The sequence below is a fragment of the Erythrolamprus reginae genome, chromosome 9 (genome assembly GCF_031021105.1).
Source record: "Erythrolamprus reginae isolate rEryReg1 chromosome 9, rEryReg1.hap1, whole genome shotgun sequence".
Lineage (NCBI taxonomy): Eukaryota > Metazoa > Chordata > Lepidosauria > Squamata > Dipsadidae > Erythrolamprus > Erythrolamprus reginae.
Window position 1 is genome coordinate 30,738,242 of NC_091958.1, and position 27,473 is coordinate 30,765,714.

General features: G+C 45.9%; 1 protein-coding gene across 1 annotated transcript in view; it reads right to left on the bottom strand.

Moving 5' to 3' along the window:
- Positions 1 to 15,722: 15,722 nt before the first annotated feature.
- Positions 15,723 to 27,473, bottom strand: part of RSPRY1 (ring finger and SPRY domain containing 1) — a 73,647-nt gene continuing 61,896 nt past the window's right edge. Inside the window, exons 12-15 of the mRNA XM_070760756.1 lie at positions 19,427 to 19,529; positions 18,036 to 18,188; positions 17,710 to 17,814; positions 15,723 to 16,688 (exon numbers count right to left, since the gene is read on the bottom strand). Coding sequence (XP_070616857.1) covers positions 16,592 to 16,688; positions 17,710 to 17,814; positions 18,036 to 18,188; positions 19,427 to 19,529 — 458 coding nt within the window. The 3' untranslated portion in view covers positions 15,723 to 16,591. The remainder of the gene's footprint in view (positions 16,689 to 17,709; positions 17,815 to 18,035; positions 18,189 to 19,426; positions 19,530 to 27,473) is intronic.

Genomic DNA, 27,473 nt, shown 5'->3' on the forward strand with positions numbered 1-27,473 from the left:
GGGGTGGCTCACAACAAAGTGAAAAAACAATGTACAACAAATCTAAATTACTGTTTAAAAATATTTAAAAGACCCCATTTTCTAAACACACATACATACAAACATACCATTCATAAATTGTATATGCCCGTGGGAGATGTCTCAGTTCCCCCATGCCTGACGACAGAGGTGGGTCTTAAGGAGCTTACGAAAGGCAAGGAGAGTAGGGGCAGTTCTAATCTCCGGGGGGAGTTGATTCCAGAGAGCCGGGCCCGCCACGGAGAAGGCTCTTCCCCTGGGGCCCGCCAACTGACATTGTTTAGTAGACGGGACCCGGAGAAGGCCCACTCTGTGGGACCTAATCGGTCACTGGGATTCGTGCGGCAGCAGGCGGTCTCGGAGATATTCTGGTTCAGTGCCATGAAGGGCTTTAAAGGTCATAACCAACACTTTGAATTGTGACCGGAAGTTGATCGGCAACCAATGCAGACTGCGGAGTGTTGGTGAAACATGGGCATACCTAGGTAAGCCCATGATTGCTCTCGCAGCTGCATTCTGCACGATCTGAAGTTTCCGAACACTTTTCAAAGGTAGCCCCATGTAGAGAGCATTACAGTAGTCGAACCTCGAGGTGATGAGGGCATGAGTGACTGTGAGTAATGAGTCCCGGTCCAGATAGGGCCGCAACTGGTGCACCAGGCGAACCTGGGCAAACGCCCCCCTCGCCACAGCTGAAAGATGGTTCTCTAATGTGAGCTGTGGATCGAGGAGGACGCCCAAGTTGCGGACCCTCTCCGAAGGGGTCAATAATTCCCCCCCCAGGGTAATGGAAGGACAGATGGAATTGTCCTTGGGAGGCAAAACCCACAGCCACTCCGTCTTATCCGGGTTGAGTTTGAGTCTGTTGACACCCATCCAGGCCCCAACAGCCTCCAGACACCGGCACATCACTTCCACCGCTTCGTTAACTGGACATGGGGTGGAGATGTAAAGCTGGGTATCATCAGCGTACTGATGATACCTCACCCCATGCCCTTGGATGATCTCACCCAGCGGTTTCATGTAGATATTAAATAGCAGGGGGGAGAGGACCGACCCCTGGGTCACCCCACAAGGGAGAGACCTCGGAGTCGACCTCTGACCCCCACTAACACCGACTACGACCGACCGGAGAGGTAGGAGGAGAACCACTGAAGAACAGTGCCTCCCACCCCCAACCCCTCCAGCTGGTGCAGAAGGATACCATGGTCGATGGTATCGAAAGCCGCTGGACAGAGGATAAACCCCTGTCCCGGGCCCGCCAGAGATCATCCATCAACGCGACCAAGGCAGTTTCCGTGCTGTAACCGGGCCTGAAACCTGACTGCCGAGGACCTAGATAATCGGCTTCTTCCAAGGACCGTTGGAGCTGGAGTGCCACCACCTTCTCGACAACCTTCCCCATAAAGGGAAGGTTGGAGACTGGCCGGTAGTTATTAAGTACGGCTGGGTCCAGGGAAGGCTTCTTGAGGAGGGGGCGCACAAGCGCCTCTTTATAGGATGATGGAAAGGATCCCCTCCCCAAGGAAGCATTGACAATCTCCTGGACCAAGCTCCGTGTCACCTCCCTGCTGGCCGAGACCAGCCAGGAGGGACACGGATCCAGTAAACAGGTGGCGGAACTCACAGCTCCAATGGCCTTGTCCACTTCATCAGGTGTCACCAGATCAAACTCTTCCCAGACAGGTGGACAAGTACGGGCCCCAGTCACCTCGACTGACTCGTTGTCAGCCGACTCTGTTTTCCAATTGGAGTCGAGGTCCGCCCGGATCCGAGCGATTTTATCAGCGAAAAACGTGTTAAAATCCTCGGCACTACTCTGTAAGGGCTCCCCAACTCCCCCCTGGTTAAGAAGGGAGCGGGTCACCCTAAACAGAACCGCTGATGCAATCAAGGCGGCATGATACACGCATCTTGCCGCCTTGAGCGCCACTTTGTAAGTCTTAATAAAAGCTCTTACAAGTGTTCGATCGGATTCAGACTTACTCTTCCTCCATCGCTTCTCTAGACGTCTCTTCTGGCGTTTCAACTCCCGGAGCTCCTCGTTGAACCATGGAGCTCTACGGGGTCTAGCGCCATGGAGAGGTCGCAAAGGCGCAATCCGATCAAGAGCCTCCGCTGCAGCCTTGTTCCAGGCTTCCGCAAGAGACTCCGCCGAACTGTGGACGAGTGCATCTGGAATAACCCCAAGCGCCGTCTGAAAGCCCTCTGGGTCCATCAGGCGTCTGGGGCGGAACATCTTAATTGGTTCCGCCTCCCTGCGGGGAAGGATTGGAGCCAGGAAGTCAAGCCGTAGTAGAAAATGGTCTGACCATGACAAAGGCAGTATTTCTAAGCCCCTTAGTCTCAGACCATTGCTCAATTGCTCAGAGAGGAATACCATGTCGGGTGCGTGCCCTCCCTCGTGAGTCGGACCCTGTGTTACTTGAGTCAGGTCCATGGCTGTCATGGTGGCCATGAACTCCTGTGCCAGTCCAGAGGCTTCACCGAGTGACGGCAGGTTGAAGTCCCCCAAGACAATAAGTCTGGGGAACTCCACCGCCAACCCGGCTACCTCCTCGAGCAGCACAGGCAGGGCTTTTGACACGTAGCTGGGAGGCAGGTATGTGAGAATCAAGCCCACCTGAACCCCTAAGTCCAGCTTCATCAAGAGAGATTCGCAACCCGCAATCTCTGGAGCAATGAGTCCATGTAGGCAAAGGCACTCCCTGGCTATAATAGCCACTCCTCCCCCCCCTTCCCTGGGGTCGAGGTTGATGCCATATCTGAAACCCGGCTGGGCAAATTTCAGAGAGAGGAACTCCTCCCTCTGGGCCCAGCCAGGTTTCAGTAATACATGCCAGGTCGGTCTCCTCATCCAGGATTAGATCCCGGATGAGGAGAGCTTTATTTACCACCGACCTGGCATTAAGCAGCAGCAACCTGAGCCCAGGGCCAGAATTACACTCATCACCAGTACCCAAGTTTGAGCTCACAGAGTCAGAACAAGGGATCGTTATTACGCAACGATCCCTCATTCCCCTGGAACGGTTAGACCGGAAGATGTGGGGAGAATTATGGGTTTTGAGTTTGATGCTTTCTGTGCGGTAATCTATGTAAAGGTTTGTTTCACCAAGTTCATAGCGTCTCTTGAGTTCTGCCCGTAGTTCGCGAGAGCGAATACGTTGGAGGAGAGAAAGATCTGGTCTGGATCTGAGTTTGTTGAAGGACTTGTTATTTCTGGCAATGTGGTTAATGGTCTTGATGAATTGCTGTTTTATTTGTTCAGTTTTGCATACTACTTTGCAGAAGCGGGGAGCTATTCAGCCATCGTTATACTTGTACTCAGGTCCAATTCTGGTAACTTCCAAAATGTCTTCTTGGGCAAATGTTTGTGCATGTGAGTGATGTTGGTGGATGATATTTCTTATTCTAGATATATCTGATTCATGACTTTCATCAAGACCAAAGAGGATAGCATTCTGGCGTTTTTGTTCACGTTCCATGGCATCCTTGACTAGGGTAGAGATATCAGTGGTAGAATTAGTGGGTTTTTGGAGTATTGGAAGTGGTTGAGGTTGAGGTTGGGGTGGTGGAGTGGTGAGTGGTATTTTGTCGGGTGGATTCAGTGTTTGGATATTTTTCTCCATGGATGAGAGTCTTGATTCAATACTTTCTTTGAATTCTTGTTGTGTTTTGAGAAGTCTTGGTTCAATACTTTCTATTAATGTTTTTTGGGTTTTGATGGCTTCTTTTAAGGTATTAATCTCATCGGATAAGCTGCTAAGTATATTTAGCTTGGGGGCGCAGGATGAGCACATATAATGAAATGAAGAGTTTGCTTTTAGGAAGGTGTCAATATGTTTAGAAATATTGAAGCAGCTTTTGTGAGCAGACTGATTGCAAGTCTGGCATTTTATGAAACCATCATGATCATTGATAATGTCTTTGCATTTAAAGCATTGATAGCTGTGATTATCAATTGTTGCTTGTTCTTTTTGTTCTTGTTGTTGTATATTCTTTTTGATTGGCATTTCTGCTTTGATTTGAGCTGTTCTGTGCCAGCGTCTGTCTACCAGGGTGTGTGTGTGTGGGGGTGTTAGTGCTTCAGGAAAGTCTTTCGGTTACCCTGCCTGAGATTCTGGCTTCCTGCTCAGTGGGCCTCTTTATGACTTTATAGCGTGTTGAGGGAGAGGCAATTAGGAGTTTGTAACTTTAAGAGAGAGGCAAATAGTTGAAACAGGCAAGAACAATTGCTTTCAAATGCCCAGTAATCCCCCCTCTTCCTTCACAGCCAGCACCTAGTAGTTTAAGCTTGCCTTATTAGCCCAAATGGTGTTTGAGAAGGTGATTTAGAAGATTTTTCAGTCTCCCTTTGAATGGAGCATTTACAGGTCCTTTTGTTGTTAACAGGACTCCTAGCGCTTGTTCAAACTAAGGGTTTCTCTCTTGATTATTCACTTGGCTTACAAGCTTCAGATGGCTCCAAGCCTTGGTTGATAGCTCGGCTGATGGTAGGGTAAGCTTGGTTCTGCAGAGGGTTCGGGCAATGGCAAGAAGTTTGATGGTGCTAGGGTGCTGGGCAGATTGAGGCTTTGTGGTGTTCAATGGGCAGTAGGGATCAATCACTTACAGTTTGATGTCTTGCCTTTGTCTTGCCTTGTTTCCTCGTGGAACTTTCTCTTCTCTTCTTTGAAAGCCAATTCTCTCTCATCCAACAGAAGAGGGGGTGGGCGGAGATGGCTGCAAACCATCCCAGAATTCCTCAGCCAGCTGTTGTATGAGGAATTCTGGGAGTTGAAGTCCACACTCACCCTTTCAGTGTCACGCTGAGGATTGACAGCCATACATGGAATGTTAGCTACAGCCCTGAATCCCCGAACAGGGATGGCATACAGATCCAATAAATAAATAAATAAATAAATAAATAAATCCAACGAGAATAAATATTTAGATCAGGATTTCCAACCTTGGCTAGACTTGAGGACTAGCTCCCAGAATGCCCCAGCCATCCATGCTGGGAGATGAAATCCAGGTCGGGGAGTCCTGAGCTGGAGGCTTTTCTGTGTTGCAAGAAGGAAAACTTACAAAAATTAAAAAGAGTTCAGCCCCAAGGAAACCAACTTTAACATTAAGAATGGAGTTAGCTGACCTCAAACAAATCATCCGTGCCACGGAAGATAAACGGAAATTCATCATGCCTCAGCAGCGTGTGCTGGAACCCTCTGATGCTGGCGAAACTCAACAAATCGTAAGTCATTCTTATCTGATTGAGAGTGGGGAAGAAGTTAAAACTGTCCCTGGGGTCCCATAGACAGTACTTCAAATCAGCCGAGTGACGAAGAGGTGGAGGAAGAAACTCTAACTCCCTCTCAATCTCAAAGTCTCCAGTCATCAGCTTTGCCTTCTAAAGCTTCTGCTAAGACAAAGCACTCTGATGATCAGGTCTCTCTAACTTCTACTCGAATTAAGGGAACCGCTTTGAATCTACAAAGAATTGAGGAAATAATTGGAAAACTTGAGAATGAAATTCAGGGTTTAGAGTCATTCTGTATTCACCTTGATAATTTACCAAGTGTCAAAAATATTGAGCAGTGAGAATCTTACTTTAGTTACTTACTGCAAGCAACTGAGGCAAGAAAAGAGTTAAGGGAATTAAAGAAATTGCAGTTAAAGTTAATAACTGAAAAGATGGAGTCTGTGTCTCTGGCAAATACCACGCATGCCCAATTCCAACAAGCTGATAGCGAAGGAATGTCTTTGTTCTATCCAGCCGAAGGCAGTCATGCGCAACAGAGTCACGCCTCGATAGTCTCACATTTCTACCCTGCTGCAGTGTCACAAATAGAAGCCTTTCCTTTGCAAGCTAAGAGAGAAAGGGGGGTTGAATTACCCACAGAAGTTACAAGAGAAAGGAGGGAGGATCCCCCTTTAGCAGTTGCAAGCCACGGGGGGGGGGCATTTTACCCACCGCAGTAAGTTACGCAACAGCGGTCACTAGTGGATGGTATGCTCACAAAGCTAAACCACTTCCTGAAGCTGGAACAAGCGATTTTTTTTACCATTTTGATACTAAATCAACTTTCTCGCAAGCTTTTCAGGCCGCACAAATGCAAAAGGATCCAGCTCCTCAAATTCAAGGAACTTCTGCTTCACCACAGAAACCACCAGTCCTAACTCCACAGATGCCAACACAACTTCCCCAGCTGCTTCAACCTCCAGTTTTGCCAGCGGGTGTTGTGGCTCAACCGCAACAGCCGCAAGCAGCTCAGATAGCTGCATCTACAAGGCAAACTATCACCGTATCAGCACTGAAAGGTGAGTTCGTATTGAAAGCAAATGGGCAGAACTATAAGATGTGGCTTCACAGGATTAATTTGCACCTACTGGCTCATCAGATTGATCAGATTGCTCTGAATCCCCCAATAAGGCGCTGGACTGAAGAAGAAAGAGAAGCTGACATAAAAGCAAAACTTCTCATTCTTATGAGTATAGACTCACAATTATCAATCAGGTATTCACCTGACATTACTTCTGCTGAGCTGTTAGAGTCACTTGATGGCATGTTTAGGCCAATTTCAGATGAAGGCAACTTCATTCTGCTATCTAAATTTCATAATATTAAACTTCCTACTGGGAATGAACTTGCTCCACACTTATCCAAGATGCTATCAATGCATAAAGATTTGGAGGAGAGAGGATATCACATGGACAATACCCAAGTCAATGCTGCTATCGTAAATTCCCTTGGCCCCGAATGGAGGGAAGCCATTTACAAGTTTAATATGTACCCATTGGCCCAAAAGACCACACAGAGACTCTGTAACATGCTAACTGAAGAAGAAGAGTTGCTGCACACTAACTAGGCCAATGTCAGCAACGCACAAACCTAGCTTGGCCTAGAGCGGTCAACAGAAAACCAGTACACCGAGATATTCACGCCAGAAGCAACCTAAGAAGGATGACACTCGTAAGTCTGCTGATTTGCAAAGTGTTCAATCTGGCGAATCTGATCCTCCCACATATCCAACTCAACCAAAGGGGGCACAGAAGAAAGGATCCCGAGGAAAGAGTCAACTCCCAAAGACTCCAAAGGTGAGAAAACTGCTTATGTTAGCACTCTCCTCCTCAAAACTGTTCCTGACAAGAGTCCACTCTACGACATACGTCAATTATGGACCCTAGACAGCGGAGCAGCGGTGCACGTCGCATACCGGAAGGAATCCTTCACTGAGCTACACCAGACAGATGTCAAAGAGGTGTTTGGATTTGCAGAAAATCTCTCCAAAGTGGAAGGAGAAGGAAAAGTCTACGTCAAAGAACTGGACTGCCATATCTCAAGTGTTTTCTACGTTCCAACTGCCAAGAACAACATTCTTAGCGTGTATCGCCTGAGAGAAGAATTAGGGACTGTAGTAGCCCATGAACTCACAGAGACTTACATTACCAAGAATGGCAAAATTCTTGCTACTGCCATTCCCATTAGAGGTGTTTTTTATTTAAAACCAAAACCTCCAACTAAGAGTGGTGTTAGTATAAAAGTTCCAGTGGGCGAAAGCACAGGTCCAGAGAGAAAACCTGGTGCAACTACTAGTTCAGAGGCTCCTAAAGCCAATGAAATCTCCGAGATTCCTAACACTGTTACAAATGTTAAACATGTATTAACAAACAAATCTTTTCATTCCAGGTGTATTCACAGATGGCACCGTCGCTTGGGGCATGCTTCTTACCCCGTTTTAGCAAAGATGTCTGAGTATGTTGATGGTTTCAAAATTGATGGGGCTTGCAAAGTTCATTTAGACTGTAAAGTTTGTAACACAGCCAAGTCCAAAACATCACCCATACCTAAGTTTGCCTTTCGATTGTCTACACGCATTTTTGAATTGGTCCACACCGACATTGTCGGTCCATTTCGGCCTACAATTGGTAAACGTAAGTATTTCTTAACTGTAGTTGACAGTTACTCACGTTTTGGCTATGTTTTTCTATTAAAGCAAAAATCTGAGGCGTTTCAGGTCTTTAAAGACTTTGCTGCAGAGGTACTTACCCAACATGATGTCTGGATCAAGTGAATTCAAAGTGACCGTGGAGGCGAATTCATGTCGCAACAGTTCCAAGGATGGATGGCCAGGAATGGAATCCGACAGCAGACCTCAGCACCCTCAACTCCTGCTCACAATGGGATTTGTGAACGATGTAACGGCATCCTGCAAACGATGTTCCGTTGTCTTCTCGAGGATGCAGGCATGGACTTTTCATATTGGGGCGAAGCATTAAGGTATGCTAATTACATTGTTAACAGAACATGGAGTAGCGCAATACAAGAGACTCCTTATTACTTGCTTCATGCTAAGAAGCCTGATGTTCATAACATCTACATTTTTGGTTGTTATGCCACTGTTAACATTCCACTTGACCAAAGAAGAAAAGGAGGTCCTGTGTCAGAAAGATTGAGATTCATCGGTTTTGATGAAAACTCTAAGTACTACAAATTTGCTGACTCTCATCATAGAGCATGTATTTCCAATTCAGCCAAATTTGAGGAAGACACAAATTGGTCCAGTATACATAGTAATGATACTTCAGTTTATTTTCCTAAGGATGGTATGGCGGAACCTGATTCTCAGGCAGCTCTTCCAGATATTCCTGATGTTCCAGATGATGAACAGCCTTCGACAGTCGCAGAGGAAATCCCTGACGATGAACTTGAAGGCGGAGATGATGATGAAGGATGGACCAGCGTTCCAAGGCGTTCAAAGAGAAGCACCAAAGGAACTCCTCCGAAGAGATTTGCACAGCAAGTATCTCAATCTCCTTTTCCTTTCTTGTGTAACAATCTTACACTTCCACCTGATCATTTTCACCAGATCAAACTTTTGCCTGAATCTGAACAAGAAAAATGGTATGAGGCTATGGAACATGAGCTGGACTGTTTAAAGAAACTGAAAGTGTTCCAACAGGTGGAGCCTCCTAAAAACAAGAAAGTCATTGGCACACGCTGGGTGTATAAAGTCAAACAAAAACCTAATGAAGAAAAGCTATACAAAGCTAGACTTGTAGCTCAAGGATTCTCTCAAATTTATCCAGATGACTACACTGACACATTTTCACCCACAGTCAGAAATGAGAGTGTCAAGATTGCTCTGATCACTGCAACTGCTTTGAACTTAGAGGTTTTTCAGTTCGATGTAGAGACTGCCTATTTGAACGCTGATCTGAATGAAGAGATCTACGTCAAGGGTGCTCCCGGGTTCCAGGACCGAGAAGGTGATGTCTGGACTCTGAGCAAGACTTTATACGGCCTCAAACAGAGTGCCCTTATGTGGTACCGTCTCTTAACCCAACAGCTAAATTCAATGGGCTTTATTAAGTCCGTCTCTGATGAATGCGTGTTTACAAAAGGGCAAGGTAAGACTTATGAAATTGTTCTTGTTTATGTTGATGATATTGTTTACATTGGTCCCAATGAAAGCATGAGTGAAACATTTGCTAAGGGTCTTGAGAAACATTTCACCTTAAAAAGCCTAGGGCATATTAATGATTATCTAGGTGTTCAGTTTGAGAAAACTGAGAAGGGGTTCTCTCTTTCACAAGAAAGTAAGGTTGACCAGCTTTTGCAGAATTGTAACATGTCTGATGCGAACACTTGTCGTTCCCCTATGCAGACTGATTTTTACAGGTTAACCCGAGAAGAACATCCTGAATTTGACAACCAAACGCTGTATCGGTCAGTGATTGGATCGCTATTGTACATCAGCAGTTGGACAAGACCTGACATTTCACTGAGTGTGAATCTACTGTCCAGATACATTGGAAAAGCAACCACGTTCCACTGGTCTTGCATAAAGAGACTGTTGAGATACATGAAGCTTACTAAGGACAAGAAGTTGTTCCTTGAGCCGAAACATGATAAGTACCCTGAAGTGATTTGTTATGCAGATGCTGACTGGGCAGGTGATGTAGAAACACGAAAAAGTACTTCTGGTTACATACTGTTCATAAATGGTTGTCCTATCTTTTGGAAAGTTAGGAAACAGAAGTTTATTTCTTGCTCTTCCACTGAGGCTGAATATGCATGTGTTTCTGATTGTTGTAATGCATTAACCTGTGTTTCTGCTCTCATTGATAGTATTTGGGAATGTCCAAAGAAACCAATTGTTATCATGGAGGATAATATTTCAGTCACATATATTGCTGAAGCTGAATGTGTTTGAGCTCGTTCACGGCACATTGACATCCGGTATAGAAATACCAGAGTGTGAAAGCAGGATTCGTGAAAATCCAGTATGTGCCTACTACTGACCAGATCGCTGACTTGCTGAATAAGCCATTGCCAGTTGATCAACATGAATACCTCTCCAACAAAATGTGCCTTAAGTGAATTGATGCCTTGATGTCCCTTGTGTCTCTGATGACTGCCAAAGGGGTGTCACGCTGAGGATTGACAGCCTCCAAAGACATTAAGAAACACCCAGTAGTTAGATAGTTAACTCTGTTTATTAATGTAGCTCCTCCCTCTCTATGATGTAACTGCTTTGCTCACTTCCTCCTCCTTGCAGGAAGAGAAGCTATTAAGCGTCCATTACAGTCTTAGTCTTCTAAAGATGTCGACGTACATTTTAAGCCTCTTAAGGCTAACTTTATTTTTCTACTTTTTATAATAAAAGTTTGGTTCATTTGAACATGCTTGTTTGTGCCTTAATAGCCATCTGCCTCCGGAAGGTCTTACCTCAGTTCTAACGGACTGAGCTCTCTGCCCGGTAGTATTTTCTGATCCAACATTCAGTACCCATGGGAAAAAAAGTTCGCCATCACTACTTTAGGGTCTCCTCAGTGAAGGGCTACCAAAATCTTTACTACCACACTGTGGGTGTGGCTTATGCATTTTGTTTCAACATCTTTCAGTGCAAATTGAGTGCTCTGGGGTGGAGCTCCAAATTTTGCTACCGGAACTGCGTTCCTGACCGTTCCCGTAAGAGCCCATCACTGGGTCTCCTTGGGCAGGGAGTTGGACTAGATGACCTACAAGTCTGTTATTCTATGTAATGATTTTCTTAAGAGAATATTTAGTATTTAAACTGTACCGCTAAAGGTGAATGTGTTTTGAAATTGGCACTTAGCTTTCTTATTTATCAGAATAGAATAGAGTTCTTTATTGGCCAAGTGTGATTGGACACACCAGGAATTTGTCTTTGGTGCAGATGCTCTCAGTGTATATAAAATATACATTTGTAGCTAAGCAGCTACAAATAAGCAGCTCCGAGTTCTGTAGAGTTGGAAAGAGCCAATACCAAATCAGAAAGAATCAGTTACATTTTTTAAGATAGTTAGAAAACGCTGCCTCATCCACGTAATTATCAATCTAGGTCAAATCACTGATTATATGGAGGGCAAATGTTGACTGCAGAGTACAGAACAATGCAGGTGCAAATATTCTGGGGTGAACAATCTTGCTAACAAAAAACAATTGCTGCAGGAACAATCTTAGTTTGTACATTAACTAGCTTCCACTCTTCATTAACAGCTGGAGGAATTGTGCTGGTTTAGTCCTTGACCTGCAACACAGTTAGGACAAACATCTCCACTGCTCCATACCACAAAGAGACAGTTGCCAAGTCGCACCCAACTTTACACTCTTTTCTGTCATGGGACACTGCAACCATGGTAAATACCTGCCGGTTGCCAGGTATCCAAACTGATCACATGACCATACAGATGCTGCAGTAGTGGTGTGAAAAATGGTCATGTCACATTTTTCAGTGCAGTCACTAAAACAAACTGTCAAGAACTGCCTGTACACATCAAAGCCATACATGGAATGTTAGCTACAGCCCTGAATCCCCGAACAGGGATGGCATACAGATCCAATAAATAAATAAATAAATAAATCCAACGAGAATAAATATTTAGATCAGGATTTCCAACCTTGGCTAGACTTGAGGACTAGCTCCCAGAATGCCCCAGCCATCCATGCTGGGAGATGAAATCCAGGTCGGGGAGTCCTGAGCTGGAGGCTTTTCTGTGTTGCAAGAAGGAAAACTTACAAAAATTAAAAAGAGTTCAGCCCCAAGGAAACCAACTTTAACATTAAGAATGGAGTTACAAGGCAGCCATCTGATACAATAAATACCTTAACTGGCCTTGGTTTGGCTTGACAATCGTCGTCATTGGACACCAGGATGGTGCGGCTTATTTCAACCTACACAGTCCTCGACTTTCAACACTTCCTTTAGTGACTGTTTGAAGTAACAATGGCACTGAAATAGTGACTGATGACCTTTTTTCACGTTTAGGATCGTGGCAGCATTCCCACGGTCACGTCACTTACATTTGGAGGCATGACCACCGGTTCCTGCTTATGGCGGTTGCAGTCTTTTGCAACCTTTGCACAAGGAGCCGGTGGGAAAACCAGATTCACTTAACTGTGGCAAAAAAAAAAAAAAAAAAAAAGGAAAATGGGACAAAATCCCACTTAGTAAAATGGGACAAAATCCCACTTAGCAACTTAAATTCTGGGGTTAATTGTGGTCGTAGGTTGAGGACTACCTGTATCTTAGAAACCACCTGTCTCCATGGAGCAAATGTAAAAAGCCACGGCAAGAAGGGAACTGCTTTCTAAGCCTGTTTCTCTGCAGGGCATGAAGGCTTCGATATCCCTTAGGAGTTACGGGGGATCTTTTGACTTGCGATTGCAAGTGATGGTAATTTCTGTTGCTAAGCCAGAAAGTTGTTAAATTTAAGTTTTACTCTATTTTATGAACTTTTTGGCTGTTGGTATGTTACTAAGTGAATCACTGCAGTTGTTCGGTTGTTAAGTGAAACTGGTTTTTCTCACTGACTTGTGCTTGTCAGAAGGTCGCCAGAGGGGATCGCATGATCTCAAGAACTGCCCAAATTTTAATCATGTGACCACAAGGATGCTGGAAAAAATGTAAAATAATAAAAAAGAAGCTTTGAATATCCTCACAAGTCACTTTTTTCAGTGCTGATGTAACTTTGGCCACTAAATGAACGGCTGTAAGCCAAGGACTACCTGCATTGCCCATCCCTTATTGGAGGGTTGTGTAGGTGGACAACAACAGTGATTTGCACATAAGACCTGTGCTGGAAAGGGTTGAAGGCGAGCACAGAAATAATCTGGCCATTTTGTCCCCAGAAGGCCACATTGCTTTTTAAAGGATTTGGAAGGGTTTGATTCATTAAAAAGACTGAAATACCCGTTAGCAGCCTTGGGGAGCCCTCCTGCACGGGTTCGCAACCTTGGCACCATAACTGGCTGGGAGCTGAAGTCCACATATTTTGGAGTTGCCAAGGTTGTGAAATGCTGCCCTACTAAATAGCCGCAAAGGCCTTCACGGTAGCAATAACACTGGACTTAGATACTGCTTCACAGCCCTCTTTAAGAGGTTTAGAGTTGGCCTATTGCCCCCAAGAATCAGGGTCCTCGTGTCTACATATACATAGATGAACAGAGTTGAAAGGTACCTTGTAGTCTTCTAGTCCAGCCCCCCTCCCTTAGCAGACCCTGTACCATCTCCGACAAATGGCTGTCCAGTCTCCCCTCGAAAGCTTCCAGGGATGAAGTTCCCACAATTTCTGAGGGCAATTTCTGTTCCATGGGTTGATTGTTCTGTCATAAAATTCCTCTTTATTTACAGGTTGAATCTCTCCTTGTTCAGTTCCCATCCATTATTGATTGTCTGGCCTTCGGGTGCTTTGGAAAATAGCTTGACACCCCCCCCCCCCCCGATGGCAGCCCCTCAACTATTGGAAGACTGCTCCTGTGTCTCCCCTGGTCCGTCTCTTCATTAGAGCAGCCATGCCCAGTTCCTGTAATTGTTCTTTGTAGGTTTTAGCCTCCAAGACATGGTTGATCAGGTCGGCAGTTCAGCAGTTCGAATCCCTAGCGCCACATAACTGAGTCAGCTCCCGTTATTTGTCCCAGCTTCTGCCCACCTAACAGTTTGAAAGCAACATAAAAAAATACAAGTAGAAAAATAGGGGCCACTTTGGTGGGAAGGTAACAGCACTCTGTGCACCTTCAGCGTTCAGTCGCACCGGCCACACGACCACAGAGACATCTTTGGACAGCGCTGGCTCCTCGGCTTTGAAATGGAGATGAGCACCGCCCCCTAGAGCAGTGTTTTTCAAACAGTGTGCCGTGGCACACTAGTGTGCCGCAAGACATAGTCAGGTGTGCCGCGAAGAAGGAAGCTCAGGTTTTGGTCTCGCAACTTTTTGCTGAGAGAGAGAGAGAGAAAGTAAGCAAGAGAGAGAGAAAGAGAGAGTGAGAGAGAGAGAGAAAGCAAGAGAGAGAAAGAAAGCAAGAGAGAGAAAAAGAGAAAGAAAGAAAGAAAGAAAGAAAGAAAGAAAGAGAGAGAAAGAGAGAAAAGGAGAGGAAGGGAGAGAGAGAGAGATGAGCAAAAAGGGGAGAAAAAAAGAGAAATGAGAAAATGATTGAGACAGAGAATGAGAGGAAAGAGAGAGAAACAAAAGAGAGAAGTAACTCTTGATTTAAAGCATATGATAAAAAGCACCCAAAGAATAAGAGAGAACCCCCCCCCCCCAGCCCTCACCTGTTTTTGGAAAGGGTTCCAGAATGTGTACACACACACACACACACACAAGGGGGGGAGGAGACGGATGGAAAAAGAGAGGAGAGTGCCTTAGGGTGTCATTTTGTGTCATTTTGGTTGGTGGTGTGCCCCAGAATTTTGTAAATGTAAAAAATGTGCCATGGCTCAAAAAAGGTTGAAAATCACTGCCCTAGAGTACGGAACAACTAGCACGTGTGGGGAAAACTTCACCTTTACCCTCATCCTCTTGCTTGCTCTCCTCTGCATTTTTTCTAATGTCTCAACATCTTTTTAGTGTGGGGACCAAAACTGGATGCAGTATTCTTGGTATCAGATGCACCTCAGTCCCGATCCGGCTGAGCAACAAAATCTTAGGTCCTCGCTCCTTTGGCCTAAGATCAAGTGGGTGTAGATCCCCTCTTCCTCTTTTTACATGATATGTTTGTACATGAGATTTTTTTTACAAAACCTTTCTGGCATACTACCAGTTTTAAACCTGGGAATCCATTTTCAGGCAGGGGCATGTGTTAGTCTACGGAGAGGGGCGACATACAAATCTAATCTAATCTAATCTAATAAATAAATACATTTAACAGTTAAAATATTCCCCATCCATTTTTAAAAAATCTTCTTTTATGGGTCTGGTTTTGGGACACAACTGCAAAATGGGGTCAACTTTTATCTCAGTAAGAGCTGCATTTCCTTGACTCTGCAATAAATAAATATGCTAGCATGAAGTGCAATGCCATAAACTTTAAAAGGATTATGCAATTTCTTTTACTCAGTCTTTCCCAAGTACTTTTTCTACCATTTTTTTCTGTTCTTGTCTCAGAAACTCATCTCTAATGTTATAATGATATGCAGCTTAAGAAAGGAATCAGTTACCAGTAATTGTGATGTCGAGATTTTTTCCCCCCCTTCTCCCCCCTTCCTTTTCTTTTTCCCCCCCATCCAGCACATCTTATTTAATCTCCGGATAAACATTTTGATATGGCTTTGCACTACCTTACAACTTCTGCTTCTTCAGAAATCCACAGGCAATTAGGAACAAGAATGAGGCAAATGTTTTACAGAAGTTGCCTGAGCCAAACGCCATAATATAAAAAATAGTTAGTTTCCTCTTAAATAGGAGTTAACCAAATCAAGCTATTTGCTGTCCAAACATGTATTTCTTCAAAACAATATTAACACATTTGCTCCATATTCTTTCCAGATCTTAGATCCATAGCTACCATTTTCAAAATGTACAGAACTTGCACGAACAGATTGGTTTTTTTAAAAAAAGCAATGATCAATGGTACCTTAAAATACCTAGAATATCAAACTATCTCCAGTCTGTTGCTGCATTTATAAGAAATTCCTCCTGAAAATTAGTGTTTTTTTTCTTTTTCACAAAATTGTAGGTACTGAAACTGAAGGAAATAGAAATACTATGAATGAAAATAATCAATTTTCCTCAGAAATCAGTTTCTTCATGTAGATTTCAAGTCTCTTTTAACATTTCCATGCTAACAGTCCAAAATATATAGAGGTTGTACTCTGACCAGCAGGAAGCTACAGTGACAAAGTAATAATAATAATTTTTTAAAAAGCATAATGGCTGCCAAAACAAAGGCTTTGGGAAACAGCTACATCCCCATTCTGGAGATTGTGCATTAATCGTTTCCAGTGCAAAGTCTTCAGTGTGTGAGTGGAAGGAGTTGGGAAGGCAAAAATTAACCAGAGAAAGGAATGAAGAAGGCTTTCCTAACAGTCTTGGATGAGGGATAAATTAAATGGCAAGTCAGCTTTCACCATCAACTTTTATGACCACTAAAAGAAAGCACCTCGTGAGGAGGAGACTGCAGCAATTCCATAGGCTTCCCATCTGTGGCCCTTACAGGGATGAGGCTGGGCTTCGGCCTGGGGGTGGGGGGTAGGGGTGAGGGGACAAGATGGCGCTTGCTTTGAGCTGCCTTTCTTCTGGCACTGGATGGAATGGACCGGAGGCAAGTCCACAAGAGAGCTTTCTCCCTATGTCATGAAATGTGAGCAATCTGTCGGACGCGGGTCTGAATTTCTTGCCGACACAAAGGGCAGGTTTCCAGTTGCAAGGCACATTCCATGCACAGATCGCTGGAAGAGAAAAAGGAGGCAAGGGAGGCTATTAAGACAGTGTCTTCTGGAACAGCGTCAAGCAAATGTTAAAGGAGAAAAGGGTGCAGAGTGTATTGAGGGCTATTGTGGGCTTGGCCCAGGCACCTCCACCTTGAGGGAAATATTTGGAATGGGGAAACATAGTGCATTCTAGAGCAGGAACCTATTATAAGGATGTGGGAATGAATATATCAGCAATTCTCAACATTGGCAATGTTAAGATACATGGACTTCAACTCCCAGAAGTCAGCTAACTACAGCTAGCCCTCTGCAGTTTATAGAGTTAGCCTCTATAACTATATTGCCCCCAATAATCTGGGTCCTCGCTTTACTGAGGTCGGAAGGACAAAAGACTGAGTCAACTTGTCAGGCCGAAGCCATTTTATTTGGGGTCTTTGGCCTGCCACACTTTATGCTAATTTAAAATGTATGCTTAGCTGTGTGAATTTGGGAGGAGTCATTGCATGAGGGATGTCTGCATGTAGCCCTAACAAATTCCTTCTAGATGGTCAAGGTCATTTTTTTGTCTTGGCACTCCTGCACCTGCACGGAAGATGGGAGTTGCTGCCAAGTTGGCAGATGAAGATTGGTCAATGTGATGGACTTGAGGGTGTGGGGACGAGGGCTTGGACTTTCAACTGGGTGGAGAAACTCCCGAGACTTCAGATTCGGGTTTCTCCCAGATGTGCCAACATGGCTCTGCTAATAAATTGGAACCTCAGACTCTGATTTAGCTTTGATTGCTATTTAGAACCCTGACACTACCTGGAGCCTGGTGAGATTCAATCTGCCAAACTGCTGGCAGCCGGTGATCAGGAGACGTAGCCTTCAGCACTGCACTCTAAGCACTCCGCCACCGCGGCTCTTCATATAAGACCTAATCTTATTTTTGGGCAAACATGGGTATATATCTAGATGCCCACACTGCCAAGGGCAACGTGTGTGTGTGTGTGTGAAATTAAAAGAAACGTCAATCAAAAGTCAGTGTTACTTGAAGTACCTGTGTCCACAAGGCCTGAGTTCTGTGTCAGCTATTTCATCGCAGCAAAGCGTGCAGCAATTTTCTCGAATGCTCACTTGCTTTAACAAGGCCAGGCGTCTATGTCTGAAGATTAAAAAGGAGGAGGTGGAAATCAGACACACAACGGACGAGGGGTTCATATTCACACTAATGTTTTCCTTAGGTGAGGAGTTAGCGCACTGCTCACTAATGTAAGCAATGCACTCACTCCTCACTCAAGGAAGACCATGGTTTACTCTCTGCAAATAAAGGGAAGAGGCCAAGTGCAAAAGGGCAACCCTGCTTTCCGGATGTACGCACGTTACCTGGGTAAAATGATTTTCTCTTCCGCTGTCAGAAACGCGTAATCATTAAAGGTGTTAAATTTTGCAGAGGGTGGATATTTGAAAGGCTTTGCTCCAAAATTGAACTCACACTGTTGATAGGACATGAAACTAGCCGCAGCGAAGAAGCCAGAACTGTGCAATAAAGGATGAAAAGCAAAAATCAGCATGACAGTACAAGCTTCCTGTTGGAGTTAATTCTTCATAGAGAGAGGTGGGGAAATACCCATGATTTTTAAAGTCAGCCAACGGCTGTGTGTCTTTCTGACTCTACAAATCCTGAACTACAACCAGTGGTGGGCTGCTTCCGTTTTGGCGAACTAGTAGTGGCAGTAGCAGGAGGCTCCGCCCACCCGGGATGCTTCTGCACATGCGCAGAAACATCCAATAGTGACGGGATTTAGAACTCAGTACTGACTACAACCTTCATCACCCCTAAAACTTCCTTTAGAGAAGGAGTGTCATCAGGGTAGTGGCATTCACAGCTGGAGATGTGGTTTTTATTTTTTAAGGCCTAGATTATTTCTGCAGCTAGGAGTAACTTTTATCAGCATGGGTTGATGGGCATTCTATGCATCAATGTTTCTCAACCTTGGCGACTTGAAGATGTGTGGACTTCAAGTCTCAAAATTGCTAGCCAAAAAAAGGTGACCTAATTTACAAACATCAGAAGTTATGGTTGTGATGTCATGGCCCATTACAGTTACAACTTGAGGAGAACATACAGGTGGTTTTCAAATTATGATGGTAATGGAACCTGTCCACCACAATAATAACTTGTGTTGTGACCGTCAAAAATCAGGTCACCCATGATTGACCCCCCTTCCCCCACTTTTTTGGCAATTGCTGTTAATGTGTCCCTTTGAGCAATTGCCTCTCCTTTTCTTAAGCAGCAAAGACTGGGAATTCAAAATTGTTATATCCCATTAAGGAAGAAGCCGCCAAATAAATGTCGAGAAAACACAGATCTTCTCAAGAAAATAGGCTAATGGAAGAAGAGAAAGAATAATATAGGAACTGGGTCAGCTGTACTAGAAAATAAAAGAACTATTTTAAAAGCCCAGAGCAAAACCATCCGAGAATTTTAAAAACCATTATTAATTACAAAAGCCACAGTAATTTAATACTGTATTAAATAAAAATGAGTGGATTTACCCATTATGCTTAGTTAAAACACAAGCCAATAAATCCTCATTAGAGATTAACATTTTGTTTGAATCTGACCAATCTGTATATACACCTGGGCTCCTTTGGGTACTTCAGGTTCTGGACCTCATCAGGGTAAAGTCTTATTTTACTAAATATTCATTGCTAATTCTGCAAAGGTGGACATTACTGCAAAATGGTCATCGTTTTCAGAAGAATGGACTTACATAGCTGATGAAAACACTTGCTTCTCAGCAGGAAGCTGGTTCCCATTTAAATAAAAAACCATCTTCTTCTCTTGCAAGTCCAGTAAAAATCCTATAGTGTCACCTTAGTTAGAAAACAAACATAATGTAAGAAATATAAGAAAACAATAGTTAACATATTGAAACACAGATATCATCTAGACCAGTGGTTCTCAACCTTTCTAATGCTGCGGCACCTTAATACAGTTCCTCATGTTGTGGTGACCCCCAACCATAAGTCTAGTGCCAATTATCTCAACAGAGCTTTAAGCGGATTGGCAGGAAGGTCAGAGGGACACCCCCACTGTAAATGCCTGATTGGTCGGGTTGTAAAAATATGTTCCAAGGTGCCAAAGTAGAAGCTTTAGTTCCTAACAGTATGGGAAATTTGTTTTTTTCCCATGGTCTTAGGCGACCCCTGTGAAATGGCCATTCGACCCCCAAAGGGGTCCCGACCCTCAGGTTGAGAACCACTGATCTAGATACTATCACTGTATGCTGCAAAAGTGGAATAGGGAACTTAGGTCTTATCTGACAACTCCTGAAAGGATCTCAGGAGTTGGGTTATATTTGTGTTCCCCATAATGCCAATCCATACTATGCAAGGGGCTTGGAACAGTCTATGGATTTATGTTTCCATCTTCCCCACTGTTGTGTGTTTCTATCTCTCTCTATAAAAATATTTTATATATAGATATTCAGATATGTGGAGAAGATAAATGACTGTTCTCTATGTGTTTATGAATTAAAAGCCAAACTTGCAAACAGGGACACTATTTTAGAATAAATGCTATCTTCCTTTTAGCAGTTTTAACCATATTTATTCCATCTAATCAAAACCAAGAAAAGAACCGTTGTACCTACCTGAACGGTCTTCTCAGTGCACTGGAAGGAGAGTCCAATATGGGTTATTCTCAATCCTATTGGTCGAGACTGAGTTTAAAATTAGCATAATATTAGGCACCGCCCCTTGCCTGCCCCCAGTGAGCTCAGTTTTAAAAAACAACAGGTAATGTAATCCAACACCATTTTATTGAACTAATATATATATATATATATATAACATAAGGTAAACCCAAACAATCCCAGCTTCCCTGAAACAATCCAATGCTGGGTGGGTTTGGACTCTCCTTCCAGTGCACTGAGAAGACCGTTCAGGTAGGTACAACGGTTCTTCTCCATTGCATCTGGAAGGAGAGTCCAATATGGGATATACCCAAGTTCCAATCAAATGGGAGGGAGATTGTTAAGTCAGGGCAGCTGGAGAGGAACACACCCTCTGTAATACCCTTCTCCCAAAAGATGCCTCAGCTGAAGCATAGGCATCCATTCTGTAATGTCTGGTAAATGTAGAAGGAGTCTTCCACGTCGCAGCCCGACATATATCCTCAATCGAGGCTTGAGTTCTCCAAGCTGCTGACGTGGCTGCACTGCGAGTAGAGTGCGCCATGACCCCTTGAGGTGGATTCTGAGCTCTAGCCTTATACGCCTCCCCTATGCAGTCCCGGATCCATCAGCTGATTGAACTGGGAGAGACGCCTAGGCCTTTTTTAGGTTCTACAAATGAGACAAACAATGATTCGGACCGTCTAAAGGACTCAGTCCGTCTAATGTAGATTTTAACTGCTCGCCTAACATCTAGTTTGTGCCATCTAAGTTCTGTAGGGTGACTTCCGTGCGAGCAAAAGTCTGGCAAGATTAGTTCTTGTTTCCTGTGGAACAACGAGTTGACCTTAGGAAGAAAGGTCGGATCCAAACGTAGGACTACTCGGTCCGGATAAAAGATACAAAGGTCTGGTCTGATGGACAATGCAGACAAATCCGATACACGTCTGGCAGATGTGACCGCCACTAAAAAGGCCGTCTTGATGGAAATAAATTTGAGCTGAATGGATCGCAGAGGCTCGAAGGGTAGACCAGTCAGAGCCTTCAGCACCAGAGATAAGTCCCACGAGGGAAACCTATGAAGAGGTGGAGGGTGACTGTTAGTAGCACCTCTAAGAAAGTCCCGTATCCAGGGGTGAAATGCTAAGGACCGGTATTCCGGTGGCCGAATGACGGTTGCCAATGCTGCCACTTGTCTCCTCAGGGTGTTTGGAGACAGTCCCTTTTCAAGGCCTGATTGCAAAAATTCTAGGACCGTTAGTATTTGGGCTCTTTCTGGTTGCATGTCTTTCTTGTTGCAGAACTTACAGAAGGCCGACCACGTAGCCTGGTAAATTCTGGACGTGGATGGCCGGCGGGCAGCCTGCATTGTGGCAATGATACTGTCCGGTAAGCAATGCTCCCTCAGTTTGTTCCTCTCAAATGCCAAACGGCTAATTGGAACCATTGAGGGTCCGGGTGAAAGACAGACCCTTGACTGAGGGAGATTATCTTGTCCGGAATCCTCCACGGTGGGGAGATTGACAGCGCTACTAAGTCCGAGAACCACGGGCGGCGTAGCCAATGTGGTGCAACAAGTAACACCTCCGCTTCCTCCAGCAGAATCTTGTCTATCACTCTCTGGATCAAATTTGTCGGAGGAAAGGCATACAAAAGGCCGCGAGGCCAGCTCGACCTCAGGGCGTCGACTTTCTCTGCCTTGTGCGAATGGAACCGAGAATAGAACCTGGGGAGCTGTGTATTGGTGTGAGAGGCGAACAAGTCCACCAGTGGTGTCCCGAAGCGTAGTGTAATCCTGTGGAACAACTGCGGATCCAGCCTCCACTCCGTGGGGTCTAAGATGGTTCGACTCAGCCAATCGGCCTGGACGTTGTTGACGCCTGCTATGTGCTCCGCAGATAGAGAAGCCAGGTGGTACTCGGCCCAGTCGAAAAGGGCCATGGTCTCCCTCATGAGGCGAGGTGATCGCGTGCCTCCTTGATGGTTGAGGTAAGCTTTTGTTGCCACATTGTCCGTTAGGACTAACACATGTTTCCCTTGTACCAAGGCCACAAAATGTTGGAGCGCTAAAAACACAGCCCTGAGCTCTAGGAGGTTGATGTTGACCGGGTTGAGGTCCTCCTCGGTCCAGAGTCCCTGTGCCACCTGGGGGCCGATGCGTGCGCTCCAACCCGACAAACTTGCGTCTGTTGTCATGACCAATTGGTCGTGAGTCTGGAAGGAACAGCCCTGGAATAGGGCTGGTGAAGTCCACCAGGCCAAGGAGGTTCTGACCTTCTGTGTTAGCCTGATTTGCCGGTGTGACTGACTTAGTTTCGCCTTCTGGGCTGGTAGCAGAAATCCTTGTAATGGCCGAATGTGATGCCTGGCCCATGGCACAATCCCTATACAGGAAACCATGGTTCCCAACACCCTGGACAAAAGGGCTAGGGATACCCACGGTTGCCTCTGGATGGAGGCTATCAAGGCCAAGATATTGTCCAGTCTGTCCGGAGAGAGTGACACAATGCTCGAAGTGGTGTCTATCACTGATCCTAGATGTAGCACCCTTGTCGAGGGGATCAATTGGCTCTTTGGAAAATTGATGGTAAAGCCGTGTTCTTCCAGAAACGTCATTGTAAGGTGGAGGTCTCGGTGTGCCCCTGCCTGGGACTTGGACAAAACGATGATATCGTCCAAGTAGGCCATCAGGCGGACGGATTGCGCACGCAGGTGTGCTGTGAGCACATCCAGCAGCTTCGTGAAGGTGCGCGGAGCCGACGATAGGCCGAATGGCATGGCCCGGTATTGATAATGCTTCCCTTCCACACAAAATCGGAGATACTTGTGATGCGGAGGGAATATCGGCATGTGCAGGTAAGCCTCCTTTAGGTCTAAGGAGGTAAGGAAGTCTCCCGGACGGACTGCCGCTAGGATGGTATGTAGGGTGTGCATCCTGAATCTCCGGTAAAGAATGAATTGATTTAATAGCTTCAGATTCAGGATCAAGTGGCAGCCCCCGGATGCCTTGGGGACGATGAACACCATAGAGTAAAACCCCGTGCCCTCTGCGTGTTTCGGCACGGGCTCTATGGCTTGGATCTGCAGGAGATGACCTACCTCTTGGAGTAGCTCCTTCCTTTTTGCAGGGCTCCGTGGCCTTGGACAGTGACAGAATCGGTTGGGTGGGGGCTGAATGAACTCCAACCACAGTCCGTGTGTTACTGTAGACAGTGCCCATTTGTCTGAGGACGTGGCACGCCAGGAGGTACTGAAAAGATGGAGCTTCCCTCCTACTGGCTGTGTCGTAGCAAAGTCATTTGGGGCGTTTGAAACCCCGCTGGTTGGAGCCACGAAATGGGCGTCTAGTTGACTGGTAGCCCCTTGTCCTGTCCTGAAAGGGGGCGCGGTCAGTTCTGTAGGCACCTTGATTGAAATTGCCTTGAGAGAAGGACCGAAATGGCTGGTTTGACCGTGAGGTGTCCCAGCGAAAGGACTGGCGCCGGTTGTAAGGTGTCTGGCGGCGATCTTGTCCTCTCTTGGATCTTGGAAGTATCTTCCGTTTGTCCTTGTCCTCTATGAGGACTTTTTCCAAGATGTCTCCAAACAGCTGAGACCCCTGGAAGGGCGAAGATGCCAGGCGCCATTTAGATTTGGTGTCAGCTTGCCAGCTGCGCAGCCACAGTAGTCGGCGTGAAGCAAGGGTGGCGGACATCCCTCTACCTGCGAATTTGGAGGCATGTAAGGTGGCATCGGCGGAAAATTCTGCCGCTGCCAACAACTTACTAAGATCCTGGCGCATCCGTCCCTCATCTGGCCCCAAGCGAGACATCATATCCTCGATCCAGACGATGGAGGCTCTATTAAAAAACGATGCAGCCGCTGCTGCACGGAACCCCCATCCGGCCATCATATGGGTCTTCCTCAGAAGCACCTCAGCCTTCTTGTCCTCTGGCTTTAAGTTGTCTCCCATTTCCGCAGGGACCAGAGCGTTGGAAACCAGTGTCACCACTGGTGAATCTATTGGAGGGAATTGTAGGAGAGCCTCTATTTCGTCGTCAAACGTGTAGAACTTCCTCTCAATCACTGATGGCCCCTGTGCTGCCGCCGGGTACTGCCACGGTCTCTTAATACTTTGGACAAAGATCTCAGATGCCGGAACATGGTCTGTTTCAGGCTTAGGCTCCTTCAAAAGAGTAGATGATCTGGATGGCAAGGCTTGCGAAGGTTGAGCCGGATCCTTCAACTCCATTGTTTGTTTTGCCTTATATAACAGTGCCCTGAAGGAAGACTGTTTAAACAGGCCAGCCACCTTGGCTGCTCTGGAGGAGCTTCATCTTCTGACAAATCATAGTCCTTGTCGCTATCCTCCATTAACACAGGCTCTTCAGTTACAGACCCTAAACCTGAAAGGGGCGGTGCAGACCAGAGATCCCGGCTTGTGGCTTGTTTTGGTTGGTGAAGTCCTTGTTGGGCTCCTACTGCTACACCCTGCGTGTAGGCGTTGGAGATTAAGTCCTGAATGGCTGGTGACATATTCTGCCATGTATCAGGCTGAGCCCTGAGTCCCGCAGCTGTAGGTGTAAAGGTAGCTGCTGGAATCACATTGGGCTGAGGTGAGCCTCTCCACACTGATCTTTCCTGGCCTGCTGAGCCAGGCCTACTTCGGGAAGGCTGCAGTAGAGGCAATACCTGATGGTCTGGAGACCATCCCATCTCCGTTCTGGCCTCCCCATGAGCACTTGGGGTAGCCATGACGCCCAGCCCAGGTTCCAACGGGGGGCCAGCTCTGGCCAAAGGGACAGCAGAAAGGGCCGCTTCCAACTTCTGCTCAAGGGCCTGAATCCGCCTCTCGGCCTCCTTGATAGCAGAGGAAGAAGACTGTGAGGACTTGGCCTTCATCTTCCCCTTATCCTTGGGCTTGGGCACCGGGGTAGGAGGGAGGCTTTGCTCTCCACTGCCACTAGGCTCCATATTACTCACAATTCAGCAATCTCTGTGTCAAAAAGGAACGGATCTCAAACAAGCAGTCTCTGTCTTTCACTGCTTATACAAAGCAATAAGCTCAAAATGGCTCCCCGGCCTGTCAACGGACTGCGCATGCGCGTCCCGGGCCTGTCAGCCAGGCTTCGTGCCCTTTCAAGCTGTTGCCAGGCAGAAAATATGAAGGGGGGGGGGGGCTTCCCGCCAACCGTCCAAAATGGCGGGCGCGGTGCCTGCCCTCATTCCCCTGAGCCCTTTTTTACATGAAAGCGGTGGCTGCGCGCTCTGCGTTTCCAAAGCAGCCGCCGTCATTAGCCCGCCGCCGATCGCCGAATAAAGGCAAGGGATCATGCTTCCGCATTCCCTCAATGTATATTTATTCCCCCTGCCGATTCTTGCGATCGAGGCTGGCTGGAGGGAGAGACCACAGTCTCCCTCCCTCACTGTCAGGCAGCAGCGTTCAGGTGCCTGCGGCTTAGCCGCCAACCATATGGGCGGCGGGCCTTTGAAGTTCGCCGCGTTACTTGCAAGCGGCGGCTGCGCGCTCTGCGCTTCCCAGCAGCCGCCGAGCCCATGATCCGCTTCAGTCTGCAGATATCGTGGCCACAAATCCTCTCCTTGGCAGACATATAACATAGACTTCGGGGGAAACTGTGTGTCCCCGAGCCTCCCAGTGGGGGGGGCGGACCCCCCCACCTTTGGCTCTCAGCCGAGTTTGGCCACGGAGGCCAGTGACACCAGGCTGACACCCCTCCATGAGACGGTACCCTCTGAGGGAAGAGGCCTCCAGGGGGAAAATTCGACGGGGGTGCTGTCCACGGAGGACAGAAACCCCTCCTGATCTTCAGCAGCGTCTGAAAAACAGAAAAAACACAAGGAAAACAGGTTAAACAAATTAACAGAAGCATTTTATTACTATTATTATTTAACCAACTAACTCATACGTCTCGTTCCATGACTGAGTTTTTTAAAACTGAGCTCACTGGGGGCAGGCAAGGGGCGGTGCCTAATATTATGCTAATTTTAAACTCAGTCTCGACCAATAGGATTGAGAATAACCCATATTGGACTCTCCTTCCAGATGCAATGGAGAACTACCAATATCAGATGTTATCTCAACCAGGATTTATAAACTTGCTTCAAATCGTGGTTAAGATAAAAGCTAAATCAGCATAAGAATTGACATTAGTTACTCTAGAAATAGTGGTATGCAAGGGGTTAAAAATTCATATATGAGAGAAAGAACCCATTTATGGAGTTGGCTTCTGATGTGCCAACCATGGTTTGCTAGTTGGGTTACTAGCAGCCTTGTCCTCAAAAGCATTTCAGCATATTAAAAAAAAGGGATTTAGAAAGTTACACAGAATTTGGCTGCAGGAACATGCTTTTTTTAAAAAATCAAACTACCTGCAATCTGTAATATGGAGGGATGCTGCAAATGTTCCACCCCAAGATGAATTAGAATGTTTATGTCATAATAGGTTTGACATATTAAGAGAAGCATAGTGCTCATCAGTGTTCCCTCTAATATTTTCCCGGTGTGGGCGGAAAGGTATAGTGTCTGAGCAGCAGTCCTTTTGGGACTGGGCGGCATAGAAGTCTAAATAAATAAATAAATAAATAAAGTGTGAGCGCACACTATCAGGCGTACGCGAGTTCTGACATCCATAATTCGCTCCCCCTCCTTTCTCTCTCCTCCTTCCTCTCTCATCTCTTTCCTTTCTCTCCCTCCCTTTCTCTTTCCGTTCTCTCCCTCCCTCTTCCTCTCTATCCTTTATATATGTCTCTTTCTTTCTCCCTCCATCATTCCCTCTTTTTCTCCCTCCCTTTCTCTCCCTCCCTCTTTCTCTCTATCCTTTCTATCTGTCACTCTTTCTTTCTCTCCCTCCTTCATTCCCTCTTTGTCTTTCCCTCCCTCCCTTTCTCTCTATCCTTTATAGCTCTCACTCTTTCTTTCTTTCTCTTCCTCCTTCATTCCCTCTTTCTCTCCCTCCTTTTCTCTCTTTCCTTTCTCTCCCTCCCTCTTTCTCTCTATCCTTTATATCTCTCACTCTTTCTTTCTTTCTCTCCCTCCATTCCCTCTTTCTCGCCCTCCTTTTCTCTCTTTCCTTTCTCTTCCTCCCTCTTTCTCTCTATCATTTATATCTCTCTCTTTCTTTCTCTCCCTCCTCTCCCTCCCTCG